The 24,421-nt window shown below is 38.8% G+C and overlaps 1 protein-coding gene across 1 annotated transcript in view; it reads right to left on the reverse strand.

Annotated features, from left to right (window-relative positions):
- Tex11 (testis expressed 11) overlaps positions 1 to 24,421 on the reverse strand; it is a 327,793-nt gene that overhangs the window by 88,478 nt on the left and 214,894 nt on the right. The window contains exons 18-19 of the mRNA XM_038317046.1: positions 15,093 to 15,178; positions 12,908 to 12,964 (exon numbers count right to left, since the gene is read on the reverse strand). Of these exons, the coding sequence (XP_038172974.1) occupies positions 12,908 to 12,964; positions 15,093 to 15,178 (143 nt within the window). The remainder of the gene's footprint in view (positions 1 to 12,907; positions 12,965 to 15,092; positions 15,179 to 24,421) is intronic.

Consider the following 24,421-nt stretch of genomic DNA (forward strand, 5'->3'; position numbering starts at 1 on the left):
TTACCATTGGAATTTAGAATGGTTCCAATTCCCAGACAGTTGGTTCATTGGACCCACAAGGAAATGAAAATTAGTAAGTAAGGGTGACATATTCAATCCATTGCATCAGTATCTGTAATATCTAGATGGAAAATAAAGAAGTTGGATTACAATTTAATATTAGCCTGAGCTCAGATTTTATTGAGTCTGTGTTGGCAACTAGCTTAAAGTAGCTTAATCACCAAGAGAAAAAAAAGAAGAATAGATAAAACACTTTTATGGGGCATATTTTGAGTTTTTCTCTTTTTATCATATTTTTGTAAATTAAGATATAATTTCATCATTTCCCCCTTCCTTTCCTTGCTCCAATCCCTTCCATGTACTACTTCATTACTTCTTTTTGAAACCATGATCTTTTTGTCTGAGAAAACACTTCTGAAACAAAAGAGTAGTAAAAATGGGGTCATGCAAAACCAATAAAGTATTGAAAGCAGGTAATATAATATGAGGTAAATGTTTCATTTTGTAGATTGGTATAATTAGTTTTCTGAAAATCTCCCAAAAGATTCTGAAAGTGTCAAACTTAGTGATAGTGTTCCTGGCTTTGAATGTTGCACTACCAAAGGCTGGTAAGACCAAGGAGAGTCTCTACTGGTTCCACAACACTAAAGGGCTCTAAACAAGTCTCTTCTATTTATCCCACTCTGGGGAAGTTTAAAAAGCCATAAGGTAGAAAATTATAAAGTGCAAAAATTTCTTATCTTAAATCATGTGGGATAACATTTTTGCAGATTAATTATGTTAGAGATTGAGAAAGAAGCTGTATTCCTTTAATGATAAACTTTACTTGGGACCCAAGGCTTGCATGTAAGTAGGCAAAATTAGATATGGAGAAGAAAAGTTTGTAGAACTTTTTAGCATAGGAGCCTCATGCACAGTGGCACCCAAACCTGTTGTTGAAGTCTTAACAGTTGGGAAGGTACAACAGTATAAAGATTCATAGATTAAGGCAGAAATATGGATGAAAATTGGAATGTTTAAGCAGACTTTGTATAAACAAACTGTGTATCCTTTATCTAAATGCTTCATGCAAGTGGATAGTATCTGACTGGGAAATGCCTCTCTTCCTAGTGCTATAAAATAAAGATGCATCAATGGAACCAAAACCTGTTGATACTATGCTAATGAAACTAATCTTAGAAATGTAAAGGGTCATGGGATGAAGGGGAAAGTTTGGAGGAGACCTAATATATTTTGATAGGCTTTTCATGACATGGTTATGTATCTTTTACTTGATTGCAGGGTAAGTTTGAACACTGCAATCTTACTGAGAAATATTTCTTTTATGTACTATCATAAAACAAAAGACATTTGGATGGGCTAAACGGGACACATGAAGGCATATATAAGCTAGCTATTGGAAATTAATGGAAACTGTCCTATAAATAAAATACACAAAATCTTCTCCAAAGCTGAAATACCCACAATGTCTGAGGTGATGTTGGAAAAATATCCTAATAGAGTGGATAGTGCTCAGATGGAAGCATTTTTACACGCACGCATGCATGCGCGAGCACACACACACACACACACTCACTCCAATAAGCAGCTCTCAACTGACCAAACAGAAATGAGTCTTTTAATACATGGGTGGCAGTTCCAAGGACCCAGCAATCCCACTCTTGGGAATTTACCCAAGAGATGCCCAATCATATTACAAAAGCATTTGTTCAACTATGTTTATAGCAGCATTATTTGTAATAGCCAGAACCTGGAAACAACCTAGATGTCCTTCAGTGGAAGAATGGATGAAGAAAGTGTGGAATATATACATATTAGAGTACTACTCGGCGGTAAAAAACAATGACTTCTTGAATTTTGCATGCAAATGGATGAAAATAGAAAACACCATCCTGAATGAGGTAACCCAGGCCCAAAAAGATGAACATGGGATGTACTCACTCATAATTGGTTTCTAGCCATAAATAAAGGACATCGAGCCTATAATTCGTAAAAAAAAATCCTAGAGAAGCTATATAAGAAGGTGAACCCAAAGAAAAACATATAGTTATCCTCCTGGATATTGGAAGTAGACAAGATTGCTGGACAAAAAAATGGGAACATGGGGGTGAGGTGGGATGGGGGAAAGGGGGGATGGGGAGAGAAAAGTGTGAAGTGGAGGATGGGAAGAGCTTGGGGGAATAGGATGGTTGGGATATAGGAAGGGTGGATATGGGAACAAGGAATTATATATCTTAGTTAAGGGAGCCATTCTAGGGTTGGCAGAGACTTGACTCTAGAGGGGTTCCCAGGTGTCTAGGAAGACGCCCCCAGCTAGTTACTTGGGCAGCTGAGGAGAGGGAGCCAGAAATGTCCAGATCCTATTGCCATACTCATGAATATCTTGCATATCACCATAGAACCTTTACCTGGCATTGGATGGAGAAAATGACAGAGCCCCACATAGGAGCACCGGACTGAGCTCTCAAGGTCCTGATGAGGAGCAAAAGGAGGGAGATCATGAGCAAGGAAGCCAGGACCACGAGGAGTGCTTTTACCCATTGAGACGGTGGGACAGATCTAACGGGAGACCACCAAGTCCAGTTGGAATGGGACTGATGGAACAGGGGACCAAACCGGACTCTCTGAATGTGGCTGACGGTGGAGGAGGACTGAGAAACCAAGGACAATGGCAATGAACATGAACTCTACAGCATGGACGGGCTCACTGTGAGCCTTGTCAGTTTGGTTGCTCACTTCCTGGACTTAGGGGGAGCTGGGAGGACCATGGACTGAACATAGTGAAGGGAACCCTGATGGCTCTTTGTCTTTGGAGAGGGGTGGAGTGGGGGTATGGGTGGAAGGGAGGGGAGGGAAGGGGGAGGAGGAGGGGAGGAGATGGAAATCTTTAATAAAAAATGAGAAAAAAAGAACAAAATAAAAAGTAAAAGCAAACCAGTTCAACAAACTATATACTGTTTTGTCAGCAGTAACAGAAGAATGGAACACTGGAAAACACCCTGTGTTTGGGTACTGACTCATGGGCACGGACTAAAGGCCTGACCATATAATCAGACAGAAGGGTAACAGAAAATTGGTCTTTCAAAGGATGTATTTATGAGGCACGGCCCTATGGAAAACCACTATGGGAGTCCTAGAGGAACATTAAAGTAGGACCTGCTGCTATTTATCGGAAGCACCTGCTAGATTTAGAAGGTGATTGGAGCTACCAAGTAGATATCCCTGTGTGCTCCCTTGAGTTGGCCACCTGGTGTGATGAAATGAGCAGACATCAGGACACTGCATTAATGTAGAGAGGCTGGCTGTTGATACAACCTTTTTATACCCTCCAAGGTACAGAAGGCCAACAACTGTTCTGTTTTCCAAGGAGAGACAACAGTTAAAGATGGCCCTGAGAACAGCTGGCAGACTGAATTGATGCTGATAGTCACGGGAGATCTTAATGGGAATAGATAGTAACTCTAAAGTGAGTTTTGCTTGCCTGGTGTTGTATTAAAAATGCTCACCATAGTATAAAACAACTAGAACAGAATATATCATGTTGGTGTGACCTGCTGAGTCACATTTCCTCAGACTAAAAAAAAAGATCACATTTTACAATTCTTCCTAACAATGGCCAAAGTTCTTCCTCTGAGTAACAGAGATGAAGAACAGGCAATTAAGACAATGGCTGTTAAAAAACAGTGTGGGATAGGGCTGGGAATATAGTTTAGTGGTAGGGCACCTGACTAAAATGTAAGGTTTAAACTTTATATAAAAGTTGTATATCTTTTATTTAAATGATTTATAAGAATAGATAGTCTGACTGGAAAATGCTCCCACCCCTAGTACTGTAAAACAAACACCTATCAATAAAACCAAAGCCTGTTAATGATAAGCTAATAGAATGTAAACGTAAAAATACAAAGAATGATGAGATGAAATAAATAATGAGTGGGATATAGGCTGGATTACAAATCTTGATAAGTGTGCAAGATATGAGGAGCACTAAGGGAGTATCCCCAATAGATAGTCCAGTTCTAGTGAACTAGGAGAAAGAGGCTGGAAAGGATGTTGATATAAAAAAAAATTCTTCCCAAGGGACTAAATACTGATATGAAGACTATGTGGGGTTTTTATCTCCTTCATATTACCTCAATGTTCTGTTTCTGACCCTATCAAAGTAGCTACAACTACAACTTCTGGAAACAGGATTATCTCTAAGCAGGGAACTACAACTGTATTATATAGATTTCCTTTAAAAAAATCACAGGGTCTGTCTTTGTAGTCCTAATTGTCCTGGAACTTGCTATGTAGACCATGTTGGCCTCGAATTCGCCTACTTCTGCTTCCCAAGTGCTGGGACTAAAGGCATGTGCCACCATGCCCAGCTATTTTATAGTCTTTCATGTTAATATTCCTAAGGTCCTCATGGGACAAGCTGTGTTTTTATCTGGCAAAATTGAGGTAAAGGCAATTGTATTGTCTAATGAGACAGCTTACTTTGATCTAGATAGTTAATAAAATCCCCATCTAAACATCAGGGACACAGATATAGAAAAAATCCCAATATTCACATGGAACCACAAAAGAACTTGAAAAGTCAAAAGCAATTCTTGACTAAAAAGAGCAATATAGCGATATCTGACTTTAAAATATGTTACAGGGTCATAGTAATAAAAACTACATGATACTGGCATAAAACAGACTCAGAGACGAATGGAATAGAATAGAGAGCCCAGATTCTCCATGAAGGTACCAAAAGATTATATGGTATAAGCCCTTTTTTCAAATGGTTAAGTGCCTTGACTAAAATTAAATTTTATTTTTAACTCTAAAGAGACTAAATTGGTAAGAGTCTGTCTCAAACAATCAAACAAATAAACCTTTTTTGTATATAATCTTTGGTCCAGGATAGAATCCAGTTAGAGGTGTTTGCACAAAGCTTTTTATCAGTGTTACTTAGAACAGTGGAGAAATATTGTGATGGTTTGGATAAGCATCTTCCAAAGATCTATAATCCCAGCACTTGGAAGGTGGAAACAGGAGGACTATTGTGAGTTCAAGGCCAGACTGAGCTACACAGTAAGTTCACAGCCACTTTGGGCTAGGCGTGAGACCCTGCCTCAAAAACATGCATGGAGAACAGTAGCCTTTTAATAAATGGTGATGAGGAAACTGGGTAGCAGCATATAAAAGACCAAAACTAAAGCAATGCCTCTCAACATGAGATAAAAATCAAGTTAAAATGATAAAAGGCTTTAATGTGAAACTTGAAACTATTTCACGAAAACAGGACAAACACTTTAAAATATTGACACAGGCAATGCTTTCTTTAATAGGACAAACAAAAGCAAGAATTCATAAATGAAATGATGTCCAATTAAAAAGCTTCTGGATAACAAAGGAAATAATCTGGGAAAAGATAGTCAACAGGAGAAAAATCTATTAGCTAATCACTGAGTAAGGGATGAATATCCAGAATATATATATATATATATATATATTTAAATAACACTGAAAGAGTAAATAATAGAATCAATTAAATTGGCAAATGAACTGAAAAGACACGTTCCAAATGAGTAAGTACAAATGGCCAATAAATATAAAAAATATAGTATTATTGTCATCACAAAAATACAAATTATAGTTACACTGAAGTTGCATCTCACTCCAGCTAGAATGGTTATTATAAAAACAAAATGAAAACTCAAAAACAACAAGTACTGCCAAGGATGTACAGAAAAAATGAACACCTACTCATTGTTGGTAGGAATACAAATTATCCCAGCCATTTTCTAAAACAGTACAAAAGTCCTTTTAAACATTAAAAATAGAACTACTATATGATCCAGGTATACCAATCCTGGGTAGCTGAAAGAAATGAAACCAGCACACAAAGAAATATCTGAACACCTCATATTTATGGCTGCACTAGTTATAGTAGCCAAAATATGGATCATCTTAGATGTTCATCAGCAAATATATATATATATATATATATATATAATATGAAGCATTAATCATCCATAAAGAAGATAAAATTATGTCATTAGTGGAAAAATAGATAAAACTGAATGGCATCATATTAAATAAATAAGCCAAACATGGAAAAGATAAGTATTATACATTTTCCCTCACATATACAAATTGAAAAAAAAATGACATGAGAGTAGAAGAGGAAATAATAGGGGTTGATAAGGGGCTGTGGGGCAGGAACGAACAGGAAGGAGAAAGTAGAAGGACGTGTAGACATGATCAGTGTATGATATATGCATATACGTAAATGTCAAAATAAGACTTAATGATATGTATAATGAATACAGGTTAATAAAAAGATGGCCTACGCATCCTCTTTCTATGTAACCATGTCCTATATAAATGAGAGTTGATGTATTTACTAGACTAGTATTGCTGTTTGAATTCTTGCTCAGTACAGTGGCTAAATCTGCAACTTCCTTCTAAAAAAGGAGATTTTTTTTGGTTAAAAAGAAAAGGAGATCAAGTCATACCGGTCTTTCACTTTGGTTAGTTACAGCAAGATATTTCATATTATTTGAGACTATTGTAAAGGGTGTTGATGTTATCATTTCTTTCTCAGCACATTGATGGTTTGCATATAGGAGGTCTACTAATTTTTTTGAGTTAATCTTGTATCCAGTCACTTGACTAAATGTGTTTATCAGCAGTGGGAGCTACTTATGTATACTATCATCATCTGAGAATCCTGCAGAAGAGGGAAAGAAAGGATTGTAGGAACTAGAGGGGTCAAAGACACCACAAGAAAACTCACAGAATCAACTAACCTGGGCTCATAGGGCTCACAGAGACTGAAATGACAAGCAGAGAGCCTGCATGGGACTGACCTAGGCCCTCTGCATATATGTTACAGTTATGCAGCTTGGTCCTCTTGTGGGACTCCTAACAGTGGGAACAGGGGCTGTATTTGAGTCTTTTACTGGCTTTTGAGACCCTCCTCCTCATACTGGGTCACTTTGCCCAGCATACATGGGGAACTGTTAGTCTTACGGCAATTTGATATGCCATGTTTTGTTGATATCCATGGGAGTGAACTGAAGGGTGGGAACAGATGTGGGTAAGCAGAGGGACTGGGAGGAGAGGAGGGAGGGGAAACTGCAGCTGGGATGTTAAATAAATAAATAATTTTTTAAAAAAGAAAAGAACTAGTACACAAAAGTAAGGCAAAAAAGGAGCTATGTAATAAGGGAAATCAAATATTACATCAACATCTCAAAGACGTTAAGAATGTGGGATGATATTGTCTCAGGATAGCAAAATGGCTCTTTGGGTAAAGACACTTGTAACCAAGTCTGACAACCTGAGTTCAATTCCCAGGACCCACAGGGTGGAAAGAGAGAACTGACTCCTCCAAGTTATGCTCTGACTTCAATACAAGTGCCCCTCTAAAAATAAGCAAATAGATATAATGAAATTAAAATACTAAAATTTGAGAATTTGACACGTTAAAAATAAAGATGCTCCTTCAGATGTGTTATCAAGAAAATGTGAAGTAGCCAGACATAGTGGCATATGCCTTTAATCCCAGCACTCAGGTGGCAGAGACAGGCAGATCTCTGAGTTGGAGGTCAGCCTGGTCTACAGAGTGAGTTCCAGGATAACCAGGACTACACAGAGAAACCCTGTATTGAAAAACCACAAACAAAATAAAGAAATAAATAAAAGAAACAAAGAAAAAGAGAAAGGAAAAGCAAATGTGAAGTAAAACAAAACATCACTCACTACCTACGATGTTACCCAGAAATCTCGCTCCTAAGTATTGATTCTAAAGGAGCAAAAAACTTAATATTACACAAAGTCCTGCATATAGATGCTTATAATATCTTTTAAAACCAACTAGTACATTTTCAAATATGGAAGCAATTAAGATGTCCTTTAATGGGTGAATGGAAAAACAACATGTGATACATTCAGTACTGAAATGATATGAGCTATATGATGAGCTATCAGTCACAAAACAACATGGAGGAATTGAAAATGTTTATGTGAAAAAAGTTCTATATTGTATTATTGCATCTACATGACACCATGCAAGACAAAACTATGAAGGTAATAAGGAATTGACAAGGTGGGGGGGATAAATAGATAGAGGACAGAGGTTTTTAAAAAAGCAGTGAGAATACTCATGATATGGTATGGTTAGTCTTAAATTCAGAGAGATCTATATGCCTCTGCCTCTGTATTACTGGGATTAAAGACATGCACGACCGTATCAGGTCAGTTACTGCTTTTCCTCCCTTATGTTTATTTTTTCTTAAATATGTTCCTAATTGAAATAGAATTACATCACTTTTTCTCCAGTCCCTCCCCAGTACTTCTGACTCCTCCCATGGTATCCCTAACTCTCAAGTTGATAACCTCTTTTTCTTTATTATGATTGTTATACACACATGTATGTGCACAGTGAGTTCCAGGTCATCCAGGGCTACACAGAACAAAACAAAACAAAGAACCATAACTATTTAAGAAGATAAAATAAGGGACCAGTGGGAGGGGGATTTAAGAGAGTAACAAGAGATGAAGATCAAAGTATGTGATATATATGCATTATGATGTCTTAATGAAATTCATTGTTATATTCTGATACAAATTCGGTAACATTATTATGTTAACAAAATTCTGTTTTAACCCAATAAAAGTAAAAAACCTCAAAGACAAAAGGAAAACTTAAAATGAGCATTTAACAGAAGATTGTTTAACTCAGTCAGAGGAGTGAATATGGAAGCACTAGGAAACTCAATTAAGGACATTTGCAGGAAATAGTATAAGACTGGCTTTAGGCAGGAGTAGCGACTTACACTTGGATTCATGGGTTCAATAAAACTGCAGCAGAAAAATTGTGAGATCAAACTCAGCCTGAGCAACAAAGCAAGACCCTCTCTCTCTCTCTCTCTCTCTCTCTCTCTCTCTCTCTCTCTCTCTCACACACACACACACACACACACACATATGCACACACACAAGTATACCAAAACCTACTCATGTCCAGAAGTAGTATTACTTAATACTTGTGCTTTCTGGGGACAAATCTTAAAAGTCTTACAAATTTATGTATAGTGACTTTATAGAAAACTTTTATTGGTTTGAATTTACGTTAAGCTAAAGTTAACTTCGCTGCATTAATTCAGTGGCTATATAGAACAACCCAGACAAGGTCATGCACGCAAAAATGTATCACAAATAAGACCCAGGACACAAAAACATATATACGTAAAAGACAACTGGTTTAAATAACTAAGCACATAATTTGCACAAATACTGTGTGGGGGATAGTTTTATGTCAACTTTACACAAGCTAGAGTTATCTGAAAGATGGGAACCTCAATTGAGAAATGCCTCCATAAGATCTGGTTGTAAGGATTTTTTCTTAATTAGTTATTTATGAGGAGGGCCCAGCCCATTGTGGGTGATGCTATCCCTGGGCTGGTGGTCCTGAGCTCTGGGGATGGGGTGAGATGGGGGCAAGGGGAGATGGGGAGAGAAAAGCGTGAAGGGGAGGATGGGAAGAGCTTGGGGGAATGGGATGCTTGGGATGGAGGAAGGGTGGATATGGGAGCAGGGAAGCATATATCTTAATTAAGGGAACCATCTTAGGGTTGTCAAGAGACTTGACTCTAGAGGGGTTCCCAGGTATCCAGGGAGATGCTCCCAGCTAGGTCCTTGGGCAACTGAGGAGAGGGAGCCTGAAAAGGCCAGTTACTATAGCCATACTGATGATTATCTTGCATATCACCATAGAACCTTCACCTGGTGATGGATGGAGATAGAGACAGAGCCCCACATTGGAGCACCGGACTGAGCTCCCAAGGTCCTGATGAAGAGCAGAAGGAGGGAGAACATGAGAAAGAAAGTCAGGACCATGAAGGGTGCGTTCACCCACTGAGTCGGTGGGACAGAACTAACGGGTGATGACCAAGTCCAGTTGGAATGGGACTGATGGAACATGCGACCAAACCGGACTCTCTGAATGTGGCTGATGGTGGAGGCCGACTGAGAAGCCAAGTACAATGGCGATGGGCTCGAACTCTGCGACAAGGACGGGCTCTGTGTGAGCCTTGTCAGTTTGGTTGCTCACCTTCCTGGACCTAGGGGGAGTTGGGAGGACCTTGGACTTAACATAGTATAGGGAACCCTGATGGCTCCTTGGCCTGGAGAGGGAGAGAATGGGGGTATGGGTGGAGGGGAGGGGAGGGAAGGGGGAGAAGGAGGGGAGGAGATGGAAATTTTTAATAAAAAAAAAGAAAGCAAGGTAGGCCAGCCTGGTCTACTGAGTGAGTTCCAGGACAGCCAGAGATACACAGAGAAACCCTGTCTCAAAAAACAAAACAAAACAAAACAAAAAAGGGAAAAAAAGAAAGAAAGCTGAAAGAGTCATGGAGAGCAAGCCAGTAAGCAGCTCCCTTCCATGGCCTCTGCATCAGCTGCTGCCTTCAGGATTCTGCCTTGTTTGAGCTCCTGTCCTGAATTCCTCTGATGATGGACAGTGCTATGGAAGTGGAAGTCAAATAAACAACTTGCTCCCCAACTTGCTTTTGGTCATGGTGTTTCATCTCAGCAATAGAAACCCTAACTAGGACATGCTGTTAATCTAAAACCATAGAAATCTTAAGTCAGAAAAAAATCCTTAAAACTTGGTAGTCCAGTTTTTATGTTTTATAGAGGATAAAATATAGCTAAGAAAAATTACGTTTTTGCTAAGGTAAAAAGGAAAAGTGAGACAGCACACTAAAATTCAATTCTCTTGGATATTCTCATTGAATTAGGTGTTTTAAATTTCTGTACTAGTTAGTTGAATTTTTATTATAGCAAATGCTGACCTCTACTGGAAAAAATGATCTTCTAGATGTTCTGCATTACTATACATATATAGAAGAAATAATATATATTTTAATGTTCTAAGACTTATTAGTAATATTATATACAATATAATGCCAATATAATATACAACATCATTCTCCTTTACCCGCTTTCCTATTGGAATTAACAGGTGGGGTTTGACTGTGTGCTACAGTTATATGGATTATGAAGCACTTTTAAGTCCTGCACTGAAGTGCTTATAAAACAGTAATTGTGGTAATTTGAATGAAATGCCCCCGTAAGTCTTGGGCATTTGAATACTTGGTCCCAGTTGGTGCTTGTTTGGAGACGATTAGGTGGTGTGGTCTTCCAAAAGGAATAATGACACTGGGGCAGGGCTCTGAGGTTTCATGAGACTCACACCATTGTGCATGCACTCTGTGCCTCCTATCTGTGCTTTAAGATGTGAGCTCTCAGTTGCTGCTCTTACCCTGCCACTCTAACCCTCTGAAATCTTAAGCTCTAAATAGACACTTTCTTCTCTAAGTTGTGTTGGTTATGGTGTTTTAAAACATCAACAGAAAATATAAGACACTGATATTCAGACATTCAAATATACCGAGTGGCAATTATGTGTCTGTTGCTAAGCTAGGTCCCAGAGATATGCAGAGAAATACAAATAGTCCAACAGTCAAGGGACTCTTAGAATATGGCAGCTATAGAAGTTTAGTTTGGAATTTACTGACTTTCCACCCCTTGAAAAACAATCTTATTGCTGATAATTTCAAAGATGTCCCAATGTTAAAAGAGAAGTCATGTTTCCTTCCTACCCAGCTTCAACAATTATTAACTTATCCATCTTATCCCACTGTAAATCTCAACTACTTCTTCAATATTATTTTGAAAAAATTTCCAGCTATCACTTCATCACACCCATACATATTTCAAGGAGTCATTTCTTGGAGATAGATAATGTTTCTTAAAACAGCATAACAATATTACCACTATCGTGCTGCCTAGAAGTTAATGTCAAAATGTAGCCATTATGCAAAGTTCTAAGCACCTCATATTCTTTAGATTGAATTCTCTTCTATTTGATTGATAAAGCTTGTTAAGAAAAGATGAATCCTACAATGTACGCCTGGGCAGATTGTGTGTTACGACAAAACATGTTACAATTCCAAGTTATCTCAGTGATCGGTATTTCTCCCAAAATTCAGTTGAAATAATATAGTGCTACCAATTGTAAACAATAGATACAGAACATGCACTAGATAAAGTCTGTTACAGAGTTTTGTCTAAGCATAGAATGAAGAGATGGGTGCTATTTTCTGAAAGTTACATTTAGTCAAGAACTTGAACCAAGTTTTCTCTCAACTCACCAGAAAATTGTGAATTTTATGAATGAAAAATTGGTGACAAAATGTTAAGTTCTTATTATTTTTTACTGATTTTTATTTCATGTGCATTCGTGTTTTGCCCACATGCAGGACTGTGAAAATGTTGGGTCCCCTGAAACTGGAGTTGTGAGCCGCCATGTGAGTGCTGGGAATTGAACCCAGTTCCCCTGGAAGAACAGTCAGTGCTCTTAACTGCTGAACCATCTCTCTAGTCCGTTATTGATATCCTATACCATGGAAACTGTGAAGAGAAAAGTGTTTCTCTAGTTCAAGCTGAGATAATAGAGAACCAGAATCTTTGTGACTTTCCATTGAGTCTACTGTTAAAGGGGGAACAGATACAATATCACAATCAGGTTATATGCAAAATGTGAGGGATTATAAACAGCCAAGTACATTTTTTAACTTTTAAATTATTATTTAAAGTATTAATTCACTGAGTAATTGCAGAAACTCCATGAGATATACATTGGCATTTCCCTTTTACAGATGGAAAAACTGAAGGAAAAAAAATAAGAAACTTATCTAAGCTATATATCTCATAAATAACCACATAGAACCAGGAAGACTGGCTAAAAATATATATTAATTTCATCCACTACAGAATACATATTTCAATATAAGGTTTTCATTTAAATCTACTCTAAATTTTCTAATGGCAAATACGTCATTTTTCATGAAAAAAAACTTACTTTTTTTCAGATTCTGGCATACGAGAAACTTGTTGAAGAACAATTCGAACCAGACACCTGTATTCAAAAGACAATACAGAAGAAGATTCTCGGGTGTGAGGAAATGCAGATTAGTGGTAAAGTGGTTGCCTACTATGTGTGAGGCTGTGCTAGTTTTCCCCCCAGTTTGACACAAGCTAAGATTATCTGGAAGATGGAACCTCAATTGAGAAAATGCTTTCATCAGATTGGCCTGTAGGCATTTCTTAATTTGTGATTGCAGTGGGTGGGCTCAGTCCACTGTGGGTGGTGCCATTCCTGGGCAGGTGGTCCTGGGGTATATAAGTAAGCAGATCGATGACAGCAGGGGAACCAATATAGGACCAAACTAGGCCCTCTGAATGTGTGACATTTGTATGGCTGGGGTAGACTGTGGGGCTACTGGCAGAGACCAGGATTTATTCCTACTGCTTGAACTGTCTTTTTGGAACTCATTTTCTTTGGAGGAATACCTTTCTCAGCCTAGATAAAGTGGGGAGGGCCTTGGTCCTGCCTCAAAGTGATATGCTAGACTTTGTTGACTCCCCATGGGAAACCTTAAGCTCTCTGAGGAATGGATGGGGGGTGGGGGAAGGTGGAGGGAGTGGGAACTGGGATTGGTATGTAAAATGAGAAAAGATAGTTTTTTAAATTAATTAATTTTAAAAAGAAAGCAGGCTGAGCAAGCCATGATGAGCAAGCCAGTAAGCAGCACTCCTCCATGGCCTCTACTTTAGTTCCTGCCTCAAGTCCCCACCTTCGGATCCTGCTGACATCCCTCAGTGATAGACTGTGATCAGGATGTATAAGACAAACAAACCCTTTCCTCCTCAAGTTGCTTTTGATCATGGTGTTTCATCACAGCAATAGAAGTAAACTAGGGTAGAGGCCCTAGGTTCTATCCCCAACACTATACACAGGAAAGAGAGAGGGAGGGAGAGAATGACAGTTAAAGCTAGAGCAAGCAAAGGGAGAGAAATTCTTAGGAAGAAATATGTCAAAGTTATGATACCAATTTATTAACTTTGAGTATCCCAGAGTGCAGAAATTTAAAAAAAAGGAAAATTAATCTTATTTGTAGATCTTTGTATTGTTTTAAAGGTTGCAACAAAAATAAATTTTATGATTTTTGGAAATAAAATTTAATAAAATAAGTTTAAAACAAAATTGTTATTTATAATTAGCTATTAAAGTGTTCCAAGTTCATATCAGCACAAAAATATCAAGTATGGCATATAATTCTTTATTTTTTATGTAAGAAAGCTGTAATTGGTTTGGGGGGTCGCACAGAAGAAAGAACCACTAATCTTTGAAGGAATCTGGAAGCTTTACTACAAAATGATATGATGAATCACTGGTAATTTCAAACTTAAAAATACTTTGGAATGGAAAACTATCTGAGCCTGGTACACCTCCTGTAATCTCGACACTTGGGAGGGTAAGGTTAGTCTGAGATACAGAGTAAGATCCTGCTTGTGAAATAAAATAAAATAATAAAATGAAGTAAAACTTAAAATAATAAAATAAAATAAAATGATGTGAACCGAGGGCCAGGTGTGGTGGTGTATGACTTTAATAATCACAGCAGTCAGGACATAGAAGCAGTCTATGGTTCAAGACCAACCAGTTCCAGGCTAGCCAAAGCTACACAGTGAGACCCTGTCTCAAAAAGGGGTGTGTGGCTGGAGTTGTTGCTTGCCTCACAGGGATGAAGCCCTAAGTTCTGTTTCTAACACTGAAAAAAAATGATTTAAGGAAAAGAAATGTTATGTGCCCTGAGTGATTTTAGGTATTTACTTGATTGAATGCATGCTGTTATGTCAACTTCAATTCTACCACTCTATTTCCCACGAGAAGCATGGCCTGAACTAGAGCTGACTAGCAGTAGAACAAACACAGTCTCCTTTGGGTTCTTTCCCCCCAGTCATCATGGCCAAATCTGACTCTCAAGATTACACATGAAAGATCCCTTTGAACAAAGAATTTTCCTTTCTAAAAGGAACACAGGAGAGATAAGGTTCAACCACTAACCTTTGCTTTGCTTTGTTTTTTTTTTTAAACTGCGCATCTTCATTACTGATTTTTTTCATTACTGATTCTTAAAGGCTTTGATATCATCAGCAGTTTTGGCAAAGTTTATAAATTAAAAGTATGAAGGGCAGCTTACTTTAAAGCTCCAAGTACTTCTTTTGGGTCTTCTGAAAGTTGAGATAAACATTCCAAAGCTTTGGCTGCCACAAATTGTTGCCCATTCTAAAAGGAACAAACATAGTATGGTAAATTACAACCGCACGTTGTCTATATTCCTGCCTATTACAAAAGAATATTCATTGTTTTCTCAAAAGGGTTGTCTAACAATGTAGAATGAAGCTGTAATTCATTGACAAAAAGAAAACAGGTTCATTTTATCCTCAGAAACTCACGTTTTTCTCGTATTCTTTCTTTGACTCTTTTTATTGTTTGTTTTGTCCTATTCTAATTTGTTTGTTTTATCTTACTGTGTTGTATTTAATTATTCTTCTTATTTTCTAATTTGAGTCAAAAAGTGTGTAAAACAGGATGGGAGGGGAGGGGAGGGAGCACTGAGAGAACTAGGGGAGAGAAAATGGTAATCAGAATAAATTATATGAAAACAATCTATTTTCAATTAAAAAAAGAAACTCATAGTTTCCTATCCACAATTGCAGCCTTGCTTTATCCTCTTTATCCTCATTTTTAGTAGTAACCAAAAGAAACTCAAATTGTTGAACTCCCTCACTTCTAGTACTCTTATACCTCAAAGACTCTGTATATCCCTGTTTGTATCCTTTTCTCATTTCTCCCAGCTCCTCCAACCCTTCCACCCTACACTTGTAAGTTTAGTCCATTACCAGAGATCTCCTCTATGAGAGACCTCTTCTCTGAAAGTGTCCTCACTATTTCTGCAATGCAAATGTAGGCTTTGTCCAGGGATACAGCTTACATGGGAATCTTCTCAAGTAACAACAGATTTACTTTCACTGCCCTTCTACTCTGGAGGTGGAGTGTGTGCCTTAATCCTTCAGTATTATTTTCACGTTATTCTTACTCTTTCTTTCCTAAAAACCACCACTCTGAAATTTTGTCATCGTATTATATCTCTTATTGTCACCATGATCTCTATATACCTTACTGTTGCCATGGTACCTGCATCCTTTGTTGTTGCCATGGTCTCTATTTCCCTTGTTTCTATGGTTTGTGGATGAATTAACTACCACTAAGTTATTTCCCACCCACCCTCCTTCTCCTTCTTCCCTCTCTCAGCATTTTTAATGCACAGAAAGATCTTCCTAAAATTCTAGCCTCTCAAATAGCTTAAACTCCATTCCATTAGCAATCTTAAAAAAATTTCATACTGTCATAAACTACTCTGAAAGGATTTACATTTTTTTAAAAAATAAAAACTGGTGAAGTCATTGGAAATCAGTGTGGTGGTTCTTCCAAATCTAGAAATAGATTCACCATTGTTCAAATACATCACTCCTGAGCATATTCCCAAAAGATTCTATAGACTACGACAGAGATACTTGTTCATCCCAGCTTATTGCTGCTTTATTCACAATAGCCAGGAAATGGAAACAGCCTAGATATTCATCAACTGATGAATGGAAAATGAAATGTGGGACTATATACAATGGAATTCTATTCAGCTGTAGAGGGAAATGAATTTTTCAGGTAAATGGATAGAGCTGGATAATAAACTGAGTGAGGTGACTCAGACAGAGAGATACAAATGCCACATGCTGTCTCTTTCTTATTTTGGGATCCTAGATATTAACCTTTAGGTCTGAGTGTCTAACCTGGCTTAACTATAAAAGCCAGGAAAGCAGAAAGAGACCGTTAGGGGAAGTGGGAAAAAGCACTCCAGAAAAGTGGAAGTAGGACATGGACGCTATGAAGAGGGTATGTGAAAAATGGGAGGGGGGACTAACTGGAGGGTAAATATAGAATGAGAAGAGGAAAAGAAGGGTAAATGATGTATGAAAAGACCATAGGGAAACCTAGTATTTTATAAGCTTCCTTAAAATTACACAGTAAAATAATGCGCCCATGAGAGTCAATGATTATTTAACAAAATCCCCAGGGCCACCAGGTAGGGAATACTACCCTTCAAATGTTGGTCAAGGGCTCGAACAGACCTACCTCAAATAATATAGGCTATTATCCATTGCTCTCGGTTGCCTGTCAGAACATGAACACAAGACCCTTTTGATGAAGATACCACATTTTGGGCCATAGGAATTGAAGAAATCCAGCTGGTACTGACGTGGAAGCTAGCTGACTGAAGGCTAGCTCTAACAGTGTTAGAAGTTGATTTTGCAAACTGTCAAAAAAACAAGTTACCAATAGTCCTACCCAGCTATAAAGCCCAATAATCACAATGAGATCAGCAGGACATTCCCAATGGTCCAATAATGCTATCTGTGTCTCTGTATCTTTTTACTTTTTATTGTTTCTTGGTGGATTTCATATCAGGCACTGGGATCACATTCATCTCCCCATCCTTTCACATCTAACCTATGCTCCTGCAGGCTCCCCTCCCCCCAAGCAAAAGAAAACAGCATTTTATTTATTTTTATATAAAGATGTTATTTATTTTTATTGATAAAAGTTTCATATTTTTTCTCATTTTTTATTTAATATTTAAAAAATTTCCATCTCCTCCCCTCCTCTTCCCCCTTCCCTCCCCTCCCTTCCACCCATACCCCCACTCCCTCCCTCTCCAGGCCAAAGAGCAGTCAGGGTTGCCTACACTATGTTAAGTCCAAGGTCCTCCCAACTTCTCCCAGGTCCAGGAAGGTGATCAACCAAACTGACAAGGCCCACACAGAGCCCGTCCACACTGTGGAGTCCAAGCCCATCGCCATTGTCCTTGGTTTCTCAGTCAGCCTCCACCGTCAGCCACACCATCAGCCACATTCAGAGAGTCCGGTTTGGTTGCATGTTCCATCAGTCCCATTCCAAGTGGTCTTGGTGATCTCCCGTTAGTTCTGTCCCACCGTCTCAGTGGGTGAACGCACCTCTCACAGTCCTGAATTCCTTGCTCATGTTCTCCTCTTTCTGCTCCTCATTAGGATGTTGGGGCAGCTGGCCCAATCCCTGCGTTCAGGGGCGTGGCTGCCCCAGCGAGGTAGGATACCCCTTAAATAGCATCGGGGCGCCGGGAGGAGCCCCGTTTTGCTATTCCCCGGGTTACCTTCTGCTCCGCTGGACCCTTGGTTCTGTAAGTCCCCTTATTTCCCCTTTTATTAAAACTGATTTATTATAAAAGGACTATTCTGGTTATTTCCTAACCCCTCCGACCGCCGGTACCGCCGGTACACGCTGGTACATCAGGACCTTGGGAGCTCAGTCCGGTTCTCCAATGTGGGGCTCTGTCTTGGGATTTACTCACTCATAATTGGTTTCTAGCCATAAATAAAGGACATTGAGCATGTAATTCGTGATCCTTGAGAAGATAATAAGAAGGTGAACCCAAAGAAAAACATATAGTTATCCTCCTGGATATTGGAAGCAGACAAGATTGCCGGGCAAAAATTGGGAACTTGGGGGTGGGGTGGGATGGGGGCAAGGGGAGATGGGGAGAGAAAAGCGTGAAGGGGAGGATGGGAAGAGCTTGGGGGAATGGGATGCTTGGGATGGAGGAAGGGTGGATATGGGAGCAGGGAAGCATATATCTTAATTAAGGGAACCATCTTAGGGTTGGCAGAGACTTGACTCTAGAGGGGTTCCCAGGCATCCATGGAGATGCCCCCAGCTAGGTCCTTGGGCAGCTGAGGAGAGGGAGCTGGAAAAGGCCAGATCCTATAACTATACTCATGAATATCTTGCATATCACCATAGAACCTTCACCTGGCGATGGATGGAGAAAACAGCATTTTAAAGAAAAGGAAAAATCTGGTCATGGAAGCTGCAGTGTGACACAGTGAGTCACAGTATACCCTTTAATCCATACATTTTTACTTTCAAGTGTTCACTGCAATGAGTCATTGGTCCAGTTCTAGGCCTCTGGCTTCTGATGGGCCCTCACTTCTCACTGGGATTCCTTGGACTTCCTGCTGTTGTCATGGAGATTCTGCAGGTTTGGATCTGCAGGACTAGCCCCTTCACATGCTCCAGCAGATCATAGATGTGATGGATGTTTGCGTAGGACAACTCTTAGCCCTGGTTCTGCCTGGGTAGCAGCTGGGTTGGTCATCCCACTGGCTCACTCTTCCCATCTGCACCACCAGAATGTGCTCTCCATCACTACACCTCCACCCATCTCCCACCTCCCCCTCCCCCACCCCTAACCAGCAGCTCACCTAAAGCAGCAAGCAGCAAGGGGAGGGGCAGGGTGGGCTCCCCTGCTCTCAAACTCTCAGGACCAGTTCACAGGAGCCCCCACCAACAGTGTCAGCTCTACTGTGCTGCCCAGGCTAGGTGCAAGGCCAGCTCTCTTACTCTCATGACCTCAAGCTGGCTCTCCAAACTGCCACAGGCCATGAGAGGTGGATGTGGGGCATCTTTCCCACCATGTGGCAGATGACGGGGGGGCAAGGTCAACTCTCCCACTCTCGTGTCCCTAGGGCTGGCTTGCTTGTGCTTCTGGCAACAGGGTCAACACTTATATCTTGAGGCAACAAATAACTGTGTAATTGAACCTAAAGCCCACTCAATTGGAGAGAACTCATTCCTGGTATTATAAACCTAGCCAAGAAACCATAGTCATGATTTGAATAAGATGTTGCCCACATCCTCAGGTATTTGAATACTTGGTTTTACGGTTCAGGGAGGCATAGGAGATGTGGCCTTGCTGGAGGAAGTACATCACCAGGGATAGGCTCTGATGTTTCAAAAGCCACTTGCTATTTTCAGTTCATCTTTCTTAGCTTGGGGGCACATTTTTGTCTTATTTGTCTTTTGCCTGAAGATTTTGGTGTTCAATTTTGTGTTTTGTTTTTTTCTGTGAATTTCTCTTTTTTATTTATTTATTTTTTGTTTGTTTGGTTTTGGCTTTTCAAGACAGGGTTTCTCTGTGTAACAGTCCTAGCTGTCCTGGAACTTTACCTGTAAATCAGGCTGGCCTCAAACTCACAGAGATCTGCCTGAGTACTGGAATTAAAGGCATGCGCCACCACCACCTGGCTGTTTATTTCTTTTTTTTTAAAAGAGAGGGCGTGGATTTAAGTGGGTAGAGGATGGTACAATGTGATAGTATTTGGAATAGGAGAGAAAATATGATCAGAATATATTATATGATTTTTTCTATAAAAAGGCAATAAAAATAAAAATAAAAAAAGATGTGAACTCTCAACTTGTTGCTTACACACCGTGCTTGCTCACATACTTCCCTTCCATGATTCTGATGGACTCTCATCCCTCTGGGAACTATAAGTACCAAACAAACCCTTCCTTCTCTAAGGTACCTTAGCCATAGTATTTTATTACAGCAATAGAAAAGTAACTAATACAAGTTATAAAGGGGAACTTAGTACTACCATATTACTAAAGAAATAATAGTTTCCAAGTGAATTCTAAATACCCATCCTTTTGACCTAAGAGAAGTGCAACTCTCAGATCTCACTGAAGAAGCTTCTTTTTTCCCCAACATATGGAGATTAGAGAGATCTATAACTGGTTTTTTTAAAAAGGGAAGAAAAAAGATGACTGTGGGGTCATCTTTTGTAGCTCTAAATGGGACATCTATATCACAAGTCTACACCTAAGACTCAGGGAAAACTGTCATACAGTGGGCAGAGAGACTGTAAAAACCTAAGGACTAGGATGACAGCCATAAGATAGGTTTTTTTTCTGGTCAGGGAAGAGATAGAGTTCACATGAACACTCAACAATGAAAACTAAAATAACAGGAGCTAGCAATCACTGGTCATTAATATCCATTAATATAAATGGACTCAACTCACCTATAAAAAGACACAGGCTAACAGATTGGATATGAAAACAGAATCCATCCTTCTGCTGAATACAAGAAACACATCTCAACCTCAAGGACAGACATCGTCTCAGAAGTAAAGGGTTGGGAAAAATTTTCCAATCAAATGGACCTAAGAAACAAGTGGGTATAGCTATCCTAATATCTAACAAAATAGACTTCAAACTAAAATAAATCAAAAGAGACAAAGAAGGACGTTTCATATTAGTCACTGGAAAAATCCATCAAGAGGAAATCTCAATGCTGAACATCTATGCCCCAAATACAAGGGCACCCTCATATGTAAAAGAAACACTTCTAAAGCTGAAATCATACATTAAACACCACACACTAATAGTGGGAGATTTCAACACTCCACTCTCACCCCTGGACAGGTCAGTCAAACAAAAAATGAACAGAGAAACAAGGGAACTAACAGATGTTATGACTCAAATGGACTTACCAGACATCTACAGAATATTCTATCCAAACAGAAAAAAATATACATTCTTCTCAGCACTCATGGAAACTTCTCAAAAATTGACCACAAACTCCATAACAAAACAAACCTCAACAAATAAAAAATGGAATAACCCCATGTATCTTATCAGATCACCATGATTTAAAACTAGAATTCAACAGCAACACTAATTCCAGAAAGCCCACAAACACATGGAAATTAAACAATGTTCACCTGAATCATCAATGGGTCAAGGAAGAAATAAAGGGAGAAATTAAAGACTTCCTAAAATTCAATGAAAATGACCACACAACATACCCAAATTCATGAGATACAGTGAAAGCAGTGTTAAGAGAAAAGTTCACAGCACTAAATGCATATATAAAGAAGCTGGGAAAATCCCACACTAGTGAATTAACAGAACATTTGAACATCTTTTCCTATTTCTGTGAAAAATGTCACTGGAATTTTGATGGTGATTATACTGAATCTGTAGATCAATTTGATACTATAGCCATGTTCCCAATATTAATTCTGTCAATGAATGAACATGGTAGTTTTTTCTATTTTTCTAGAATCATCTTCAGGGTTTTAAAATTTCTATTGTAGAGTTATTTCCCCTGCTTGATCAGGCTTATTTTGGGTTTTTTTGAGGCTATGGTGAACAGGGTTGTTTTTGGTATAATTTTTTATTATATTCAGTGCTAACCTGTACCTGAAAAGAAACCACTGGATGTTCTGAATTACTATATTATTTTAAAGCAATAAAAGTATACTTTAATGTTCTGCAGTTTTTTACTAATTCACACAAAATCCTCCTCCCTTACCTACTTCCAAGTTAGAATTAACAGGTGAAGTTTGAGAGTATGCCACAGGTTTATGGCTTACAAAGTACTGTAAGTCAAAAAACCTTATAAGACACTGATATTCAGACATTTAAATACAGAGTGGCAATTATGTGCCTGATGCTAAGCTAGGTCCCAGGGATAAAAAAAAAAACAAATACAAATATTCCCAGTCATCACGGACTTTTACAGTACAGCAGCTATTAATGTTTAGATCTGAATTTCCTGACTCTTTACCCCTTAAAAACAATTTTATTGCTGATAATTTCAAAGACGCCCCAATGTTAACAGCCAGGCTATTCTTACTTCCCATATGCCTACCACCCAGCTTCAATATCCCATCCATCTTATCCCACTGTAAATCTGCAACTACTTCTTCCATATTATTTTGAAGAATTTTCCAGATCGTCATCACACCCATACACATTTCAAGGATGCATCTGGTATAACCACATGACCACTATCATGCTGCCTAGAAGTTAATGTCAAAAAAGTCATGCAAAGTTCTAAGTGCCTCATATTCTTTAGATTGAATTCTCTCCGATTTTATTGATAAAACCTGTGAAGAAAAGGTGAAATTAATGACCATTTGAGGGGTAATATGGAAACATAACACAGTAGAAGCTTGATAAAATATATACATGTATGAAGTTCATCTAAATGAAACCACTAAATAATGAGGGAGAGAGAGTGACATCTCTTGTCACCAAATGAAGCTTCTAGTACTGGTACTGGATTACATCCAACTGAGTTGTTTGTCAAAGATGAGAATCCCTAAATAACCCAGGCTGTTACCAGGACTATATTTTGTTTTCCACAAACTGATGGCAAGGCCCCAATGCTAAAGAAAACACCTACACAACTCACTGAACATGGAGAGGTTGAGATGGAGCCTATGTTCTAGTGTCATAGGTATGGGAGGGTACTCTGCAGGTTACAAAAGGAGAAACATAAACACCAGTCCAGACACAAACCCTGTGATCTACAATAGTGTTCTGCCTGCAAGGTATGTTAGTGGACTGGTGGTACAAAGTGTGTGGGAGTAACAAACCAACGTCCAATTTGACTGAAGGCCCACTCCACGAGATGGAACCCATACCCCTGATACTACTTGGGAGACCGTGAACCTGAGACTAGATAGTTCAGGAACCTAGGGGAAAACCAAATACTACTTTTATTAAAACAACGATGACAAAATGACTCCTAATGATATTCTGCTACACTCATAATGCCTTCTTCAGTCATCATTAGAGAAGCTTCCTTCTCCAGCAGATGGGGACAAATACAGACTCACAGCCAGAACATTATGCAGAAAGTGAGACCTTGGAACACTCAACCCTAAAAGGGATGTCTCTAGGGGTGGAAGTGGAAACTTTGACTTGTATTATTTATATTATAATAATAATAATAATAATAATAATAATAATAATAATAATAATAAAGGGATGTCTCTACCAAATGCCTCCCTTCATGGCTCAGAAAACCCTGTGGAAGAGGAGGCAGGAAGAATGTAAGAGCCAGAGGGAATGGAGGACACCAAGAAAACAAGGTCCTTTAAATTAACAGGACTGATGCACATATGAACTCAGAGAGTCTAAGGCAGCATACACAGGGCCTGCATAGGTCTGCACCAGTTCCTCTAAGTATATATTATGGCTTCCGGTTTAGTGTTTTTATGGGAGTTTTGAATGTACAAATGAGTAGGTCTCTGTTTCTTGTGCCTTCTCTTAGGTTCTTTTCCTTCTGTTTGTTTTGTTCAATTCTGATGTATTTTGTTTTCTCTTTTATTTTATTATTAAAGAAAATAAGTCAGGTTATGGGGTCTGTAGGTAAGGCTTTGGCTTTTTTCATAAAAGAGCTGTGGACAGAAGAGTAAAAATAACTCCCATAATTTAACAGAATCACTCCAGATCCTAAGTAGAGTTAAAATAAAGAGGCTGTTGAAAAAAAACTGGGTGAGGGAAGGTGGCAGAGATCAGGGTAACAATAATGAGGAGTAGAAGAAGGAGTCAGATTCTGGTTTATTTGAAAAGCATAGTCAGCACAATCTGCTGATGAATTAAAGAGATGTTAACTAGTCCAGCTACTTCAGATACAGAAAACTAGATCTACCCTATGGATATTTGTTTGGAAGACTCCAAGCCAACATATTACAGAGACACTTGTGCATCAATGTTTATTACAGCACTGTTCAAAGCTAAATAATAGAGTCAAACTAAGTCTCTAATAATAGAGTAACAAATAAGAAAGGGTGTGTA

The sequence above is a fragment of the Arvicola amphibius genome, chromosome X, assembly GCF_903992535.2.
Source record: "Arvicola amphibius chromosome X, mArvAmp1.2, whole genome shotgun sequence".
NCBI lineage: Eukaryota > Metazoa > Chordata > Mammalia > Rodentia > Cricetidae > Arvicola > Arvicola amphibius.